We start from the raw sequence: 20,858 nt of genomic DNA on the forward strand, positions 1-20,858 counted from the left end.
TGTAGCAAAAAATGGACTTCAGCTTTAACGTAGTAGTAGTAATAGTAGTAGTAGTAGTAGTAGTAGTAGTAGTATTAGTAGTAAACTGTAAATCTCTTTCTTAGAGCCACAAGATCAGAGTCTCTTTAGGTAGAAGATAAGATGGACAAAGCTCTTCAGGACACCAGCTTGTGACCCCTTTAACTAGACCCACAGTTGACTCTCTAGCACCAGAGGGGTATTAGCAGCACAAAAGTCTCTAAGATCCTTTAGGAGTGTCTGTACTCACAAGGCCCAAGGACAGCCAATTGCCTTCTTCCATGATACCAGTCCAGATCTTCAGTAGATGGCCCCTCAGTCAGCTCTTAGAACTACCTGGGCCAAGGAGGCCTTTGCATTTGTGTAGAGCAGAGATCTGAGAGCAGAAGGAGCCTGCCTGTCCAGATTGTCCTATTGCTCAAGGCCCTGGGCTCAGGGAGCCTCGCAGAGGGCAGGAGAGAAATGATGCATTGGGATGAAGGTGACTTTACTACTTTAAGTCCTATGGAGGAGGAACTTGTGGCGAGGCTGGGAAAGCATCGGAAAGATAAATGAGGCTGCTGCTGGTAATGAAGATATGGTTGCTACTGGAAACAACAGCTTACAACAGTTACAGGTTGCTGTATTGAGACTAAAGGCCCTTTTCCTGTACTGGTATCTATTCTTGGAGTCTGAGTCTGCAGGTCAGTAATGGGTGTTCAGAACTCCCTATCCTTTTCTCCCATGAGTTTAAGTGAAAACTAATGTAGTGGTACCCCAGAAAGACCGGTGGATTTCAGGCCTATTTCCCCCACACAGCAAACAAGCCAGACAACAACAATTTTCCACACACTCCAAATGGCTCCAGAAAACAGTCAAAGGGTTTTTGTTTTGTCTTATTTTTGGGTAGAACTTGGATGGGGATCAGGGGTATGTGTGATACCCCAAATTGAAAAACGCTGCAAACTATATGCAAACAGCTGAGGACCTGCTAATATCTCTGGCTTCTATAGACTGATTCAAATTGAGCTGCACACCAACAGGAATGATGACACAGCTGGTAAAATGTACAAAGGCTCCAAGGCTCCAATATTCAGGCTGCAGCCTTTGTCCCTCCACCTATTAGATTCTGGAACTATGCACAAAGTTCCAAAAGACAGAGGGAAGCAGACCCGGACTGGCCATAGGGCATACTGGGCACTTGCCCAGTGGGCCAGGGCTGCCGTGCCATGTGTACTAAGAAGAGTGGCCTGTTGATGACTAGGCCACACAGTGGGAGGTAAGTGGCAGCCGTGGTCTAGACAAGGTTAACACAGACTGCACCTGCCACTTGCCTCTCACTATGCGGCCATGCCTACAGCAGGGCCAGCGCTGGCAAACTAGGAGGTGCAGAAAAGGACCTGCCAGCGGGGGGACGCATACTTCCCAGGCTGGCCGCTGGAAATACATTGCATGAGACAAAGGCAGACTCTCTCCTAACCATGACAGCTGCACAGGGGAGGAAGGTGAGCGCAGTGTGTGTTATTGGCATACATTCTGCTCTGTTGCGGTGGGGTGTGTGTGTGTTTGTGTGTGTGGGTTGTGTATTGGGTTGTCTCTTTGCTGGATGAGGCTGCCTCCTTGTTACATGGAGCTGTCTCTTTGCTGGATTGGGCTGTTTCTTTGCTAAATTTGGGATGTCTCTTTGCTATATGGAGCTGTCTCTTTGTTGAATTGGGCCATCTCTTTGCTATATGGAGCTGTCTCTTTGCTGGAATGGGCCATCTCTTTGCTGGATTGGGATGTCTTTTTGCTGGATGGGTCTGTCTCTGCGCTGGATTAGGATGTCTCTTTGCTATATGGAGCAGTCTTTTTGCTGGATTGGGATGCCTCTTTGCTGGATTGGGCCATCTCTTTGCTAAATGGAGCTGCCTCTTTGCTGGATTGGGCTGTTGTCTCGTTGCTGGATTGAGCCATCTCTTTGCTATATGGAGCATTGAGCTGTCTCTTCGAATGATTGGGCCATCTCTTTGCTATATGGAGCTGTCTCTTTGCTGGATTGGGCCGTCTCTTTGCTATATGGAGTTGTCTCCTTGCTTGATCAGGCTGTCTCTTTGCTGGATTGGGTCGTCTCTTTGCTATATGGAGCTGTTTCTTTGCTGGATTGGGCTGTCTTGTTGCTGGATTGGGCTGTCTCTTTGCTTAATGGAGCTGTCTCTTTGCTGGATTGGGATGTCTCTTTGCTGGATTGGGATGTCTCTTAGCTGAATGGGACTGTCTCTTTGCTGGATTGGGCCATCTATTTGCTATATGGGACTGTCTCTTTGCTGGTTTGGGCTGTCTATTTGGTGGATGGGGGTGTTTCTTTGCTGGATTGGGATGTCTCTTTGCTAGATTGGGATGTCTCATTGCTGAATTGGGCTATCTCATTGCTGAATTGGGCTTTCTCTTTGCTATATGGGGATGTCTCTTTGCTATATGGGGATGTCTCTTTTCTGCATTGGGTTGTCTATTTGCTATGTGGGGATGCTTCTCTGCTGGATTGGGATATCCCTTTGCTATATAGGGATGTCTCTTTGCTATATGGGGATGTCTCTTTGCTGTATTGGGATGTCTCTTTGCTGGATGGGGATTTCTCTTTTCTGGATGGGGATGTCTCTTTTCTGGATTGGGATGTCTCTTTGTTGAATATATGGTGGTTTCTCTTTCCTGAAGGTAGGACTGTGCAGGGGAGGCAGAGAGTAAAAGGGGGCACTCTGGTTAGAGAGAAAAGGGGGGCATAACTGCAAGGGGCACTGTGATGGGGGGTGTGATTGGTAGGGGTACTGTAATGTAAGTGGGATCAATACAGTGTCCCTTTAGAGTGCAGTCCATTTTTATATCACATTACCCCTTTACATTACATTGCAGAGTACCAACTTCGTGAACATCCCGTCACCAACCACCCCCACGCACGTCCAAAGGCCCCTTCCTGTTCCAACATGACTGCGCACCAGTGCACAAAGCAAGGTCCATAAAGACATGGATGAGCGAGTTTGCGGTGAAGGAACTCGACTGGCCTACACAGAGTTCTGACCTCAACTCAATAGAACACCTTTGGGATGAATTAGAGTGAAGAATGCGAGCCAGGCCTTCTTGTCCGACATCAGTGCCTGACCTCACAAATGTGATTCTGGAAGAATTTTCAGACATTTCCATAAACATGCTCCTAAACCCTGTGGACAGCCTTCCCAGAAGTGTTGAAGCTGTTATAGCAGCAAATTGTGGGCCAATTTAATATTGAACCCTATGGACTAAGACTGGGATGCCATTAAAGCTCATGTGCGTGTAAAGGCAGGCATTCCAATACTTTTGGCAATATAGTGTATCCATGTGGTTATTCTACTAAAAAGCAGAGCATGTTCACTTTGCAGTGTGAACTTTTACTTAACATAGTGAATGAGGTGAAGCTAAATGAAAAATAATTTAGTAATGTTGTGGCCTCAAACCTCTTAGGGGGTGGGAGCTTTGACTGGTGGAAGCATAGCTATACAGTGGACATTGCCCTAACACAGGGAGGTTAAAGTGTTACTAAACCGTGGACCCTGCATTCACTATATCTGATCTCCCACAGTACATAGAACTTGGAAATGTAATTATTTTAGTAAATATGAACTGCTAAATACCTTTTCTCGTCAGCAGTTAGAACAGTTTCGTGACTTCTGTCAGTGTCCAGCAGAGCACTGGTTACAGCTTGTAGGAGGATTTTGTATTCTCCTGCAGCAGGATGCAGGACCCCTGACCCTCTGTCTGGACAATGCTGATTGGCCCTGTGCTGATCGCATGCACTCTCCCAAGAAAAAAAAAACTCTCTAGCAACACAAAACAAACTGAGCATGTGCAGCTTGCCCCTAGCCTCTGTTCTATCAGGAGATATTTGGGAGACACTGGAAAAGGGGGAGGATCAGAGAAGACAAGATCAAACATCTTTTTTACACAATGCAGAGGATTAACCCCTTAGGTTCCACAGTGAGTATAACAAGCATGCTTTACTGCATATACAGACTGATTTTACTGTTGTGGGTTTAGCAACACTTTACGTGGCTCCATCAGAAATGGCTACCAGGACATGAGGTGAAGGGCTGCAGCTTGAACTCTAGAAAAAAACTGTGCTGAAGCAGCCTACTGAACTAAGAAAATTTAGCCTTCAGAAGAGTTGCCCACCCACACGTCCGCTCTGTGGTAATTTGTCAAAGCTTTATTGGTGGATGGAACATGCCAACAATTAAAATTACTTTAAAGTGATTGTAAACCTCAGACATAAAATACGAATGAAGCATATCTTCTATAGCGTGCATTTTTCCCAATTAAGAGCACCAAGTGTCATTTCTGTCTGCTGCCTCATTCCTCTGCTATCAGCATGAGTCACTTCTGACAAGTTTTCCTGACACCAAGAGAAAAATATTGACAGGGAAGGGACCTCCTGCAGATTGACAGCCTCAGCTTTGTTCCCGTGTGCTGTATGGAGGGGGGGGGGTATCTTTTCCCTCCAATCAGCTCCCAGAGCTCTCTTCACTGAGCTTTGAAGAGTGTAATTTTTGTTCTCTGCCCCCTTTTTTCTGAACTTTCAGACAAGCTTTATAAATTCAGCACTTTGAACGGCTATAGAAAAGAAAAGACTGCAACTTATGTAGGAGGATTTATTTCTCTGTGTATCACCTGAGGCCCGTCACTTCACTTCACTGGGTATATGTAAAGGTTTACGATCACTTTTATGGGTTATGCCCCCAATTTAAATTTTGGGTCAGTCTAATGCCTGTCTGGCATTGATGGTAATGACAGGCCTCTTAGACTATGTCAGGTTACTGTTTATGTGTGCTCATAGTATAACTCTGACTGGAACTGGTTATTTGCTATGTTTGGAAATTTTAATAAAACCGCGGCTTTGCCCTTTTTCAGCTTAATCAGCCTCTGTGTCATTCTTGGGAATGGTATGGCTTTTAGTTGGTTATGACTAAGCCTATGCTTCTCTGCAGTCAAGAATATCCAATCATTTGCTAGGAAAAAAAAGATATCTGCTTCCACATTACTGGATGATTGACATCAGCACATCTTCTCTTCATTCACTAAGCTAAGTAAATGTTATTAACCACTTCAATACCGGGCACTTTTACCCCCTTCCTACCTAGGCCAATTTTCAGCGCTGTTGCACTTTGAATGACAATTGTGCGGTCATGTAACACTGTACCCAAATTAAATTTTTATCATTTTTTTAGACAGATAGAGCTTTCTTTTGGTGGTATTTAATCACTACTGGGGTTTTTACATTTTTGCTAAACAAATGAAAAAAGGACGAAAATTTTGAATAAAAAGTTTTTCTTAGTTTCTTTTTGTAAAATATTGCAAATAAGTATAAGGTATTAATAATGCCGCGCTCCTATTTGTATACATATATATCTCTATGTCTCTATATCCAATCTGTGCTCATTCTACTTAATAAATAGTGATATTCCATAAACTAATATGATTAAATGATTGCTAATATATTGCCAATACACACATACACAACCTAAATTTGTGTAATAAATAATAATCAATATAGGACCTTGATATAATGTGAATAAATCAATATAAATATAAATATAATTAGTGCCACTCTAATTATATATGATCAATCCGGCAATATTAGTGCAAAAATATTCTAATGTGCACGTGCATAAGGGTAATACATGAAAAATAAATAAATAAAGTCCTTATAAACAAGTGCCAAAGTGCAGGTGAATCCTTGTTCCCTCTCGCCAGGTGCCTTATGGTCTCCCTATGCGCTCACCTTTAAGTTTGCCTGAATGAAATCAGGCAAATAAACTTTTTGATCCTTCCAGGATCGGTGGGTTGATGCTCTGTGTAATTAGATGTGCCAAGGTGTAGATGTAGGTACTCCTGTACTCTCCTCTTTCTCCTTTAACAACTGCTCATACACCGATATAAAGACCAGCTCTTTCTCCTTATTCCCCTCCAGGGGTCATCTCCTTCTCATTTCCTCCTCTCACCCATGTGGAATTTTGTTGGTGTCACTGAGCAGAAGAGCGAACATCCCGAGAGACCCTTAAATTCCACATGGGTGAGAGGAGGAAATGAGAAGGAGATGACCCCTGGAGGGGAATAAGGAGAAAGAGCTGGTCTTTATATCGGTGTATGAGCAGTTGTTAAAGGAGAAAGAGGAGAGTACAGGAGTACCTACATCTACACCTTGGCACATCTAATTACACAGAGCATCAACCCACCGATCCTGGAAGGATCAAAAAGTTTATTTGCCTGATTTCATTCAGGCAAACTTAAAGGTGAGCGCATAGGGAGACCATAAGGCACCTGGCGAGAGGGAACAAGGATTCACCTGCACTTTGGCACTTGTTTATAAAGACTTTATTTATTTATTTTTCATGTATTACACTTATGCACGTGCACATTAGAATATTTTTGCACTAATATTGCCGGATTGATCATATATAATTAGAGTGGCACTAATTATATTTATATTTATATTGATTTATTCACATTATATCAAGGTCCTATATTGATTATTATTTATTACACAAATTTAGGTTGTGTATGTGTGTATTGGCAATATATTAGCAATCATTTAATCATATTAGTTTATGGAATATCACTATTTATTAAGTAGAATGAGCACAGATTGGATATAGAGACATAGAGATATATATGTATACAAATAGGAGCGCGGCATTATTAATACCTTATATATTGATCTGACACTACCAAGTGAGTTTGTGTAAGTGCCAGCGCACCTAACACAAAAAATTAGCATATAATTGTTTAACACCCACAGAATACCTCATTCTTAATAGCTCACAAGGATTCACATTATATATAGCATTAATTGCAAATAAGTAATTTTTCTTCTTCACTAATATGCGCTGATGAGTCTGCACTGATGGGCACTGATGAGACTGCACTTTTGGGCACTGATAGGTAGCACTGATGGGCAATGATAGGCAGTACTGTTGGGCACTGATATGCTGCACTGTTGGGCACTGATATGCTGCACTGATGAGGCTGCACTGATAAAGCACCACTGATGGGCACTGATGGGCACTGATATGCTGCACTGATGGGCACTGATATGTTGCACTGATGGGCACTGATATACTGCACTGATGGGCACTGATAGGGCTGCATTGATTATCAGGGCATATCAGTGTAAATGTTTCCTGTCAGGATTGCCACTTATCGGCTTTCCTTTCCTCACACAGTGACAGCGCTGAGGAAAGGAAATTCCGATAACCCCACTGACCTTAACAACCTTAGACCCATCTCCCTGCTGCCCTTCACTTCCAAGCTCCTTGAGCGCCTGGCCTACAATCGCCTAAGCGCCCACCTCACAGACAACAACCTCCTTGACCCCTTACAGTTTGGCTTCCGTCCCCTACACTCCACCGAAACTGCCCTACTTAAAATCACCAATGACCTGCTAACTGCCAAAGCTAATGGCCACTATTCTGTCCTCCTGCTCCTTGACCTCTCCGCGGCCTTCGACTGTGCTGTTCCCCTCATATTTGTTATTTAACTGTGCATTGTATCACCAATTCTTATTTCACCATGTTTGTTTCTATGTCTTGATCTGTGGCTGCCATCTGCTGGCCAGAATTTGCATGCTGCATGCCCCTGTTATAGCTAATAAGTTTTTTTTCTGCTTGGCATGGTTTTAGGCAAGCCTTGGTTCTGGTCACTTCCTGCAGCCATTTTTATGTGCTATATAGCTGTGTGACAGGACATTCAATACCCAGGGCTTGTGAAGGCATCAGTTTTTGACCAGCAGTTAGCCTCAGGAAAGATATAACAGGACAGCATGAATACCTCTACTACATTACAGTATTGTATCACTGTTTGTCGCTGTATTTGGACCAAATAAACCCACGCTGATTTCATTCCCGTGTATACGTTTGGATCCGTCTAACCTGAGCATCCGGTCCGGTCTGCTCCACTGCTTGGATACGAAGGTAGGAAGTTACACAGCCATTATCAGTTATACCTTCATTCGCCTTCATGTGGGGACAGAACATCGACACCGTTGACCACCCTCTCCTCCTTGCTAAACTGCACTCCCTTGGCATCAGGGACGCTGCTCTCTCCTGGATCTCCTCCTACCTTTCCCAATGCTCCTTTAGTGTCACCTATAACAATGCCACCTTCACCTCTCTCCCCCTCTCTGTCGGAGTCCCCCAGGGCTCTGTCCTCGGACCCCTCCTCTTCTCCATCTACACCTCTTCCCTTGGCAAACTAATACACTCCCACGGTTTCAACTACCACCGACACCGACGACACACAAATTTACCTCTCCACCCCCCACCTCACCCCCTCACTCTCCACCCGCATTGCCCACCTCCTAAACGACATATCAGACTGGATGTTGCTCCACTTCCTCAAACTTAACCTGTCCAAAACTGAGCTCCTGGTCTTCCCCTCACCCCACGTCCCCCCCATCCTCTCCATTACTACTAACCACGCCACCATCACTCCCACCCCACTTGCCAAGGTCCTGGGTGTCAACCTAGACTCCCACCTCTCCTTCCTACCCCACGTCCAAGTGCTCTCAAGATCATGCAGGCTCCACCTCTGCAACATCTCCAGGATACGTACATTCCTCACCCCAGACACCACCAAACTACTCATGCACTCCCTCATCATCTCACGCCTGGACTACTGCAACTCCCTCCTCACCGGCCTACCCAAACGAACGCTAACCCCACTCCAGTCGATCATGAACTCGGCGGCGAGACTCATCCACCTCACTATCCACTCCACATCCGCAACCCCCCTCTGCCAATCACTTCACTGGCTCCCGATTGCCCAACGCATCAAATTCAAACTACTAACCCTGACCTACAAAGCCATCCACAATGCTGCCCCAACCTACTTAACCAACCTGATACCTAAATACTACCCTACCCATGCCCTTCGCTCCTCTCAGGACCTCCTACTCTCTAGCTCCCTGATCTCATCCTCCCATGCCCGACTGCAAGACTTTTCCAGGACCTCCCCCATCCTCTGGAATTCCCTACCCCAATCCATCAGACTGCCACCCACCCTCACCACCTTCAGGCGCACCCTGAAGACCCACCTCTTCAGGGAGGCCTACCTCTCCCTCACCTAACATCTGACCTCCACTCCTCCCACCACCTCATCCCCCACAGCCACTTCCTGCTGTACCACTTTCCCCTCCCTCCTAGATTGTAAGCTCAAAAGAGCAGGGCCCTCGAACCCCTCGTGTATCGCACTGTCTCTGTCTTGTCTCATGTCTTGTCCCCCTGCCTTTGTACAGCGCTGAGCAAACCCTTTGGCGCTATATAAATACTGTATAATAATAATAATAATAACCAGCAAGTTCATTTACATGTGATCAGCTGTGATTGAATACAGCTGATCACATGGTAAAGGGCTCCTGTGATCAGCCCTTTACCTCAATGTGTGATCAACCAAAGGACACAGCGATCACAGAGAGCGCCGATGAACATCCCAGGGGCGGGGTTCTGGGAGGACGTCTATAGATGTCCTCCCAGAACTATGCGACTACTCTGTAGCCGACTTTTGGAAGGTGGTTAAACGAGATAAAGATATGCTAACTTCACTCATCCAGTCATGCAAACAAAAATCCTGTGTTTTCAATTTTTCATACACGTGATTGGATATTCTTTGCAAAGGGAATTTTCACTTTTTTACCTCATGCACTAAGATAAGTGAAAATTCACTTTACAAAGTGATAATCATGATCCATGTGCTAACAAAAATGTATTTTTATTTTCTTGTACATGAGTTGGAATTCTTTGTAAAGTGCATTTCCCAGCACATCTCCTCATTCGCTAAGCTAAGTAAAAATTAATTTTGCAAAGTGAACATACTTTACCGCTATAGTAAATCAACTCAAACAAGCAAAGTCATTTAAAACAATGCACTCCCTGATATGCCACATTTCTAAATCAGTGAAAGCTCCCTCTCATGGCTAATCTGCAAATCTTTACATGTAATACAATGGAAAATAAGGGAATCAATAACGTAAAAATTTGAAAAATATACACCAGGGGTCCTCAAACTTTTTAAACAGGGGGCCAGTTCACTGTCCCTCAGACCGTTGGAGGGCCGGACTATAGTTTAAAAAAAAAAACTATGAACAAATGCGGACACAGTACAGGAGATGACCAGAGACTGCGGACACAGTACAGGAGATTACCAGAGACTGCGGACATAGTACAGGAGATGACCAGAGACTGCGGACACAGTACAGGAGATGACCAGAGACTGCGGACACAGTACAGGGGATGACCAGAGACTGTGGACACAGTACAGGGGATGACAAGAGACTGCGGACACAGTACAGGGGATGACCAGAGACTGCGGACACAGTACAGGAGATGACCAGAGACTGCGGACACAGTACAGGAGATTACCAGAGACTGCAGACACAGTACAGGAGATGACCAGAGACTGCGGATACAGTACAGAAGATGACCAGAGACTGCGGACACAGGACAGGGGATGACCAGAGACTGCGGACACAGTACAGGGGATGACCAGAGACTGTGGACACAGTACAGGAGATGGACCAGAGACTGCGGACATAGTACAGGAGATGACCAGAGACTGCGGACACAGTACAGGAGATGACCAGAGACTGCGGACACAGTACAGGGGATGACCAGAGACTGCGGACACAGTACAGGGGATGACCAGAGACTGCACACATAGTACAGGAGATAACCAGAGACTGCGGACATAGTACATGAGATTACCAGAGACTGCGGACATACAAGAGAGGAGGGGGGGAGGGGGGAGAGAGAGGAGGGGGGGAGAGGAGGGGAGAGAGAAAGGAGAGAGAGGAGGGGGGAGAGAGAGAGAGGAGGGGGGAGAGAGAGAGGAGGGAGAGAGAGGAGGGGGGGGAGAAAGAGAGGAGAGGGGGAGAGAGAGAGAGAGAGAGAGAGGAAGGGGGGAGAGAGAGGAGGGAGAGTGAGAGGGAGAGAGGGGGGAAAGAGAGAGGGAGGAGATCGATCATCTATTGCACTTATCTAGGGTCCGTGATACCCAACATGCAGCGATGGAGTCTCCTCTTTTGCTTCCCCTCTTCACGGTCAGCTCTAGGCTCTGCCCTCCGGCCGTGACGGTTGCATTCACTGATCAGAATAGATGGCCGGCTGGCTGCAGAGAGGCCAGGTGAGTGGTGCGGGTTCATAAGCCAAGCCCACCTTCCCGTTCTAGAATTGCTGATCCCGCCCTCCTACCTCCTGCCCGAGCCCTGCCGAGCTCTCCCGACCTGCCAAACCCTAGTCCCTTGCCTCACGGCCAATATGCCCCTGCCCGTTGGGCCGGATAAATATCCTCGGCGGGCCACATGTGGCCCGTGGGCCATAGTTTGAGGACCCTATATACACTATACATCTTCAAGAACTCTGGATCTCAAACAATCTGTGGTCATTAGGCAGCACAGTATAAGTGGCCTATGTAAGTACATAATTCTATGGGGGAGATTTACTAAAACTGGAGTGCACAGAATCTGATGCGGCTGTGCGTAGTAACCAATCAGCTTCTAGGTTTCCTTGTCAAAACTTAAACAGTAACTCCACTTTTATTGAGAATAAATCATTCCCCTCTGGGTGACCATTGTACATTACAGGAGTCTTAACAAACTTTGTTGCAGATTCCTACCTTTTGTTATTCTGAAGGTATAGCTTAGTTTGTCAATGTGCAAAGTAAATCTGTATGGGAATGGTTTTATAATTATCTTTCAGCTTCTGCACCTGCAGGGCTTTAATGAGGAAAGTGGCAGAGTCTGTATCCCTTTATATGTGAATTCCCTTTAGGAGTATCTCACCAAAAGCAACATTTTTGTTGCAGGGGTAGCTCAAAATCTAATTTTTATCTTAGATTTCTGGGAAAATCAGTAAGCCAATCACACAAGCAAGAAATTACTATCTGTGTACAGAATGAATCCTGGCTGTCATACTGCATTGCATTTTACAGAAAATTACAGCCCTGCAGACTGAAAGAGAAAGATAATTTATAATAACATTCAATTACAATATGACTTGTATCGCAGTTGTATAAGCTATATTATTATTATTTTTATTTGCTAATTTTTTCGCAGGAACGTGGAGTTACCCTTTAATCTCCCCCCATGTATCTTTTAATCTTGAGCAGAAACATACACTTAAGCTCACTGGCCACTTTATTAGGTACACCTTGCTGGTGCCAAGAAAATATCTCCCATACCATTACGCCACCACCAGCCTGAACCATTGATACAAGGTAAGATGGATATATGCTTTCATGTTGTTTACGCCAAATTCTGACCCTACCATCTGAAAGTCGCAGCAACCAGTCTGCCCATTCTCCTCTAACTTCTGACATCAACAAGGCATTTTCATCCACACATCTGCCACTCACTGGATATTTTCTCCATTTTCCGGACCATTCTGTGTAAACCCTGGAGATGGTTGTGCTTGAAAATCCTATTAAATCAGTATTTTTTAAAAACTCAGAGCAGCCCGTCTGGCAACAACAACCATGATACATTCAAAATCACTTAAATCCCCTTTATTCCACATTCTGATGCTCGGTTTGAACTTCAGCAAGTGGTCTTCATCATGTCTACATGCCTAAATGCATTGAGCTGCTGCCATGTGATTGACTGATTAGCAATTTGTGTTACCAAGCAATTGAACAGGCGTACCTAATGTAGCACCCTCCTAGCTTGCTAGGGGGAACTAGCTGATTATTTTTTTAGCTAGAAAGGCTGAGTAGCAGCCTGGGCAATAGTCAGCTGGGTCAAATTCAGGCTAGAGCTGAAGCTTTGCAGAGCAGTTCCTTAATATCTTCCCCTGCTCTAAAATCTTGGAGAAGATTGTAGAAGCAGTGAGCAGGGGTCAGGAAGGGCTAGCCTGCACTCTTAGGGGACCCTAACCAATCCCCAAGAAGGAGGCCTGGCATGGGGTCAGGACAGCCCTTAAAAGTGATTGAGCCTATTCAGCAGCAGGAGAGTTTGGGTGGAAGATGTGAGGAAGCTGAGATGCAGGAGGGGTACCAGTAGGAAAAGGCCTACCTACAGGCAGGGCGCCGGAAAGGAGGAACGCTCAGCCTCACTGTCCCCCAGAGCAAGGGCCACCTGTAGAGCCAGGAAAGGAGCCAGCCCATAGAAGGCCTGAAGGCAGTCACCCACCTAAATTTGCTCTCAGGAATGAAACTGTGTGAGTGAGTAGTCCTACACTCCCTGGGCTGTTAAGGGAAAAAGAGCACTCTGGGGGAAAACCTGAATAGCTCCTTACATGGAACTGTTTCATTAAAAGTGGCAGGCACTGGATTCCCTTGCTCAGGGATTCCTTCAGGCAGCTGGATAAGAAGAGGATTATCTGGAGTCTGGGGTGGTACACCAGGAGAGGCTGGAGAGCTCTCCATGAAAAATTACTATTGTGTAAAGACTTGTACACAGTTGCTAAGGAGTTTGTCCTTAGTTGCAGTTTCATTGGGCATCCTGTACACCCCTTACCCTATCCAAGTTCAACACCCCTTAATAAAATAAAAAAAAACCAAGGTCAAGAACTGTTTACTGACTTTGAATGCAAGTCTGTGGAAAATGTGTGTTGCCTGGCTGTGCAAAACTATAGAGGGACCCAAATCTCTAGCAACTCCTAAGAGGGCAGTGCTACACTAACAAAGTGTAGATATGCACAATGGAAAATGAGCATGTCAACTATATATGCTACTAGCAGAGAGTTTGAATCATATCATGCACCTTGACTACAGCCTTCTATTAAAGCTTCACATTATCAACTTACTTCAGTAGAACTCCATATCTCTTGTTACGGTAATCACGATATTCAAACCATGGCTGGATCCTCAGTCGCTCTGGATATATCCCTTCCACCTGGAATAGGGTAGCAGCATCTTCTGGCCGCTGAATATAAACACTGTCATAGTTTCCTATTTTTTCCCTGTGTAAATAAGAGAACTGTCACTATTATTATACGCAACTGCACAGAAATCCATCAAGGAAATATAGGAGTTAAAGGGATACCCTGACAAACCAGTTAGCAAATATCACATGGGGACTAAAATGTGATTCCTATTGCTGTTTCTTTAGAAAGGTCCTGAGGCTTGCACAAATCACTTGTAGGTAAACGCTGCCCTCTGCTGTTAGCTGCTAAAATCACAGTGTTCTGTATAATTATGTATTAACACTTCCTGTCTGTGGGAGGGCCTTTGAAACCCCAAAAGGACTAAGCAGAGAAAGAAAGAAAGTCTAAAAGGCTCAGCCACATGTCCTGCCTATGCTGCTAAATCCAGACAAGAAGAGGCTATCATGCAAGTATTCCTCTATTCTAATAGTGTTATTGCAGCTGCTCATAGCTTCTTGAGTGTGTTACTCCTTATGACAGAGTATCTCTGTCCTATTATTATTATCTTACATGCACAGTGCCAGGTAGCTAGGTCTGTGCTCCTGTATGTATGTAGTGGTTACCTTCCAGTATATAGTGGGGAAAATAATTATTTGATCTTCTTCAGATTTTGTAAATTTGCCTACGTACAAAGAAATGAAGGGTCTATAATTTTTATCATAGCTGTATTTTAAATGATTGAAATAGAATATCAACCAAAAATCCAGAAAAAACACATGATACAAATGTTATAAATGGAGCTGCAGTTCAGTGAGTAAAATAAGTATTTGATCCCCCGTCATTCAACCATAATTCTGGCTCCCACAGACTGGCTATATGCTCATGTGGTACACAGATTAGTCCTGTCAGTTTAAGAAGGTGCTCCTAATGTCAACTTGTTATGTGTATAAAAGACACCTGTCTACAGAATTTCATTCTTCCTCACCATCATGGGCAAGAACTAAAGGGAAAAGATTGTAGATCTGCACAAGGCTGGAATGAGCTATAAGACCATCAGCAAGAAGCTTGGTGAGAAGGAGACAACTGTTGGAGCGATTATTCGGAAATGAAAGAAATACAAAATAAACATCAATTGCCCTCAGTCTAGATCTCCATGCAAGATTTTGCCTCATGGGGTAAGGATGATCATGAGAAAAGTGAGGGATTAGCTCAGAACTACACAGGAGGAGTTTATGTATGATTTCAAGGCAGTTGGGACCAGGGGAGGACTGACAACTCATGGGGCCCCCGGGCAATAGGGAATCATGGGGCCCCTGTGTCCTTGCCCAAACTCAAAAAAACCTATGAAAAAGGTACCAGGGGTATCTCATGGGGCCCCCTACTGACCCCGGGCCCTCGGGCATTGCCGAGTTTCCAAATGGTCAGTCCGCCCCTGGTTGGGACCACAGTCACCAAACAAACCATTAGTAACACAATACGCAGCAATGAATTGAAATCCTGCAGCGCTCGCAAGGTCCCCCTTTTCAAGAAGGCACATATACAGGCCCATCTGAAGTTTGCCAATGAACATCTGAATGATTCAGAGAAGGACTGGGAGAAAATTCTGTGGTCAGATGAGATCAAAAATGAGCTCTTTGGCATTAACTCGACTCGCTGTGTTTGGAGGAAGAAACATGCTGACCCCAAGAACACCATCCATACAGTCAAGCACGGAGGTCTAAACATGCTTTAGGACTGTTTCTCTGCTAAAAGTACAGGCCAGCTTTGTGGCATTGAGGAGCCAATGGAAGGGGCCATGTATTACAAAATCGTGGATGAGAACCTTCTTTCCTCAGCCAGAACACTGAAGATGGGTCTTGGATGGGTCTTCCAGCATGACAATGACTCAAAACATACAACCAAGGCAACAAAGGAGTGGCTCTAGAAGAAAAACATTAAGGTCATGGAGTGGCATAGCCAGTCTCCAGACCTTAATCCTATAAAATATATATGGAGGGAGCTGAAACTTCGAGTTGCCAAGCAACAGCCAAAAAACCTTAAAGATTTAGAGAAGATCTGTAAAGAAGAGTGGACCAAAATCCCTCCTGAGATGTGTGCAAACTTGGTAACCAACTACAAGAACAGTCTTACCTCTGTGCTTGCCAAAAAGGGGTTTCTCCACCAAGTACAAGGTCATGTTTTTCTTGGGGATCAAATACTTATTTTAGTAACTGAACTGCAACTCAATTTATAACATTTGTATCATGTGTTTTTTCTGGATTTTTGGTTGATATTCTGTCTCTATCATTTAAAATATACCTATGATAAAATTGTAGACCCTTCATTTCTTTGTAAGTAGGCAAACTTACAAAATCTGCAGGTGATCAAATAATTATTTTCCCCACTGTATTAGTAGGTGAACCTGTTTATTGCAATAGAGTCTATATGCAGCTCTTGTCATTTTAGTTAACCCTGCCTCTTTTGGGATTCTATATCTGGTTTTAGTTTAGGGCTCAATAACCAGCACAGGCTAGAGCCAGGTTAGGCTTCTGAAAGCCACTTCTGGTAGTTAGAAGTCCAGTTATATGTCAGATTAGAAACTACTGGGGAGGGACTAGAGCACAGAGCAGATTGGCTGGCTATGAGTTTTGTGGTGTGTACAGATACTGATGGCAACAAGCATAATCTGAAAAATGTTTAGTGGGCATATTTGATACTGTAAAAGTCGGTACACTAGGCAAACCATTTAAAACACAGCTGAAATGCAGGAATGAGAAGTGTCTTACATGGCAAAGGAATTTAATTCATAAAATATGCCAATAACTAGATAAAAGAAAAAAAACACTAACTGGATCTATTTATAAATGTTTTCACTCAAGATTTACACAACTTTTACCCAAGAGTGGTACATTTTTCCAACCGATTCCAATTAGAAGAATGTGTCAATCTTGTTTGAAAGTTGAGTGAATCCTGGGAGAAAAATAATTAAATAGACACCTAAAATTGCCTGAAAATTTTAAATTTACTGTATTCCATTCTAGAATTTCTGATGGCCTAATCTTGATACTAAAGAGGATATAGACTTAGATAAAGGCTGTTGCAGCCATGGGGATATGTGTTTAACTGCAATGAATATGCATGTGCATACCCTAAACCAAGTATGCACATGCATTGCCCATACATGCATGCAAGAATTTGGGTAAGGTACATCATTCACCAAGACTGTTAGCCTCATGACTTGCTTGTAACATTCATATTCAGGCCCGTATAGGGGTGAAAGCTTTCTTTTTAGTATGATTTTCATTATGATTGCTGAATCAGAATATGCTGAATTTTTGCACATGATGGTATGGTGAGTGCCATAAGCAGCAGAGTTGTTTTTAGTGCATTAAGATATTTTGTAAAGCATATAAGTGTTGAAAGGTCCTCCATCTACCTCCTTCAAAATATGCCTTCCAGCTTGCTGACAAGTATCTTAATCCACAATCTTACTTAGCTTTTCTCTTGATATCAAGTTATTTTTTTGCATAGCATGTCCTACTATTTACTTTGTACCTGCATCTGTGCTCTGCTTAACCACTTCCTCAACCTGCAAAAGATTTATGCTCAGTATTACCTCTTCTACAAATGTCACAAATCAAAGGCCACAATCCCCCCAAGAAAAGAAAATGTCTGTCCTGCCTGTAGATTGGTCCAAATCGCTGATAATTCTCCGCCATGTGATGATGAATGTTTTGAAAGCCATCCTTTCTAATTAAGTGGTATAAGCCGCTCCATCCATTCTTCCAGTCACCAGGCAGTTGGTCATAGGGCAGGGGACTTGTTCCACGTTGGTCATGGACCATTGAAGAGCTCTCACTCAACACTGAGTGATAGTTCAACATCCCAGAGGCAGAAGGAAGAAAACACAGTCTTCGAGAGAGCAACATGGTGTCTGTTGGTCAGAGGGCACAGGGGCCTCTCTTATAGTGCTGTACAAAACATGAAGGACACAAGGAGGAGAGTTAAGGGACATGGCCATGAGCAGAGGAAGATTTCAGGGCTATAGCTGTACACAGAGCAAGGGGGGAGCTTTCTCTATGAGCGATAGCATATGAAGAGTTTAATGTTTTAAAAAACTAGATTAAATTGTTAAGGTATAACTCCAGTTACAACAATTAAAAGAGATAAATCTATTTCCGTTTTTTTTTTTGCTTATGTCTTTTAATTTGCACTTAAAATAAATTCCAAAGCATCTGTCAGTTTTCCCTGTGCCAGGTAAAAGCTATTGAAAAGCAATAGACACTGAAGATAGTAACTCCCACGTCTTCCTTCCACCTCAACTGTATTATTAGATATGAAACATCAGCAGCTGTTCTCTAAGAAAATACTGTGTCTCTTGCAGATAACATTTTTATAGTGATTTAAAAGCCAACTACAAGCAAAAAGTACTTTTTAGTTGTGAAATTAGTTAGGAAAGATTTGAGCAGGGGTGGACTGACAACTTATGGGGCTCCCGGGCAATAGGGGATCATGGGGCCCCTGTGTCCTTGCCCAAACTCAAAAAAAGCCTATGAAAAAGGTACCAGGGGCATCTCATGGGGCCCCCTACTGACCCCGGGCCCTCGGGCAGTGCCCGAGTTTCCAAATGGTCAGTCCGCCCCTGGATTTGAGCCTCTGTCAGGTTCCTGTTGAACAGATTTCCCTTGTTTTGTCTGACACCTATCACCCGAACAAAAAGGTAAAGCAAATTTCCCTCATAAGGAGCAAAGAACATAATATAAACCTCACAATTTTTCTGAATTTTTCTTTTTACTGAGGTTTGGGTCCCCTATGGGAGAATTTCTCCTAAGTTCCTCTTCTGTATAGAGAAAGTTACACCTTACATTTTATGGGATTTTTAAGGCAACCTTGAAGTATATACAAAGAAACCAATTATTTAAAAGATCACCATTTTATTTGAACAAGTTTCTTTTATCTGACATATTCAAACATATCAGGTAGGCAATACATACTAGCCAATATAAAAAACAACAGTTTTTAACAAGTCATTCACTTCAGAAATTTGTGGTTTTTACAATATGTATCCAGTGGTATCCCCCAAAGCTGATTTCCGTCTTACAACCTCAAATTTGACTGCAGATATATTCAGCCTGGGATCCAACGCATTTCAAATACATTAGTATAGATTCTTCCTCAGGGAAAGGATACTACTCTATAACAATAATTATTGTCAACAATCAATTATCAGTACACATCTTTATAATTGAGCAATGGCAAACTAACCATATAGGATACATGATTTACATAGCCACCAAAAATAGTCAAAAGAAAATGCTTCACTGTGTTTAGAAGGCGAGTTTCTCCCATAACTGAGGCCATCATTTGATGTGCAAGGACCACAGGTGCCACATCACAAGAACTGTCATAACAAAATATATATATGTAATGCTATGTATAACAATATCTTAAAGATACAGCAAAGCATCAAGTGTATATAAGTTTGTAAAACTATGAGGATCATGGTAATATGTATCCTTTTAATGGACACATAGATTGAAGGGAATATCTAGGTAAATTACATGTTTCCCCATACTTAATATTATATTATCAACAACAACAACGAAGTATACTAGGTATATGAGCTATATAATTTAAAAACTAATTTTGAATTAAATATCAAAAGTAGTTGCTCACATTTAACTCACCATAAACTGCATAGCAATGTAACAGTGTTCAAGTTGAATATTAAAAACGTTGTCTTGTTGTTCAGACCACAACCCTCCAAGGAGTCAGCGCCGGGCACGATATCAGTGATTCCTCCCAAGAACGAACTAGATACTGAAAGCTGTATTTGATAATGCCAATAGTGGCCTTTCATAAGTTCCAAAGTGGATGTGATGTATGTATGTCCTCCCATGTGCGGATCATGTCCGCTGGAGAGGAAAATGGTGCCCATCATTTGGTCCCTGGCATTCATCTCAACTGCGCAAGAGCGAACACGCCATGTACATTGACATCACATCACATCAAATTGACGCACTTCTGGAGACTAGACGGGCACCATGTTGGAGACCCCAGAAGTGCGTTCCAGTTTACGCAGTAGTATGCTAAAACACTGGTGCTCTATTTTACTGTATACATGTGTTGGGATGCCATTAAGAATAAATGGCAACGCACCACAATGCACATGTATATCATGTAGGGACAACTCAGATTTTCACATGCACTGTGGTGTGTACGAGCCCTTAAAATGGAACTTAGCCCCTCCCCATGTATTTTACCCCATCTTACCTGTATTGCTGAGTTATCTTCAAAACACATACTCACCCACACTGTGTATCCATTGTCCTGCTGGGATCCACTGTTAGAGTGACATATTTTGGGTCGAATGCCACCATCTAGGACCTCTTTAGCTAGCTGCCTCCACTGGGTTCAACTAGCAAGCGGCTGAAGACATGCTGGGCCTGTCCATTGGCAGCTCTGTGTGCCTGGTCCTGTAGCCTCCTGGGAAGTGTGACATGAGTATACCTGAAGGCTAGAGGGCCAGGGACACTACAGGTCAAAATGGCGGCATGGAGTGCGCTGGAGGCAAAAGAAAAAGAACTAAATGAAAAAAACCCTGCTATTTTTATGCCATGCATTTATTGCCATCAAGCTAAATTCCATGCAAAGGAGTAGATACATAGATAGAATACATATATGGAAGCTTCTTAACTGACTAAAGGATTTGTATTTCTATCTATCCAATTGTGAGACAAAACGTTGCCACCCAGCTGACAGGGCTAGATACCCATATGTTCTCCACTGCAGTTCAAAACCCAACTGAACCCTGACATACAACTCTGCCAATAGCTTCCTTGTACAAAATTACAACAAGTGAGTAAAGTCTTACAGTTTATTAAAGTGGAATTTCAGTCATAAAATTAAGTCCTGCTAAATCACTTCATTCTGGCTCTTTTTGCAGGTATAGTTTAGTCAGAAAATTAAGTCCTGTTAGATCACTTCAGGCTGGCCCCTTATACAGGTATAGCTACAGTTGAG

General features: G+C 43.5%; 1 protein-coding gene across 1 annotated transcript in view; it reads right to left on the bottom strand.

The window, feature by feature from the left end:
* CYP11A1 (cytochrome P450 family 11 subfamily A member 1) overlaps positions 1–20,215 on the bottom strand; it is a 46,018-nt gene extending 25,803 nt beyond the window's left edge. Inside the window, exons 1-2 of the mRNA XM_089671460.1 lie at positions 20,145–20,215; positions 13,797–13,952 (exon numbers count right to left, since the gene is read on the bottom strand). Of these exons, the coding sequence (XP_089527586.1) occupies positions 13,797–13,952; positions 20,145–20,215 (227 nt within the window). The remainder of the gene's footprint in view (positions 1–13,796; positions 13,953–20,144) is intronic.
* Between the last annotated feature and the right edge of the window lie 643 nt (positions 20,216–20,858).

This window comes from Staurois parvus, unplaced genomic scaffold, assembly GCF_062004578.1.
Source record: "Staurois parvus isolate SC_StPar_1 unplaced genomic scaffold, SC_StPar_1.0 ptg000105l, whole genome shotgun sequence".
Lineage (NCBI taxonomy): Eukaryota > Metazoa > Chordata > Amphibia > Anura > Ranidae > Staurois > Staurois parvus.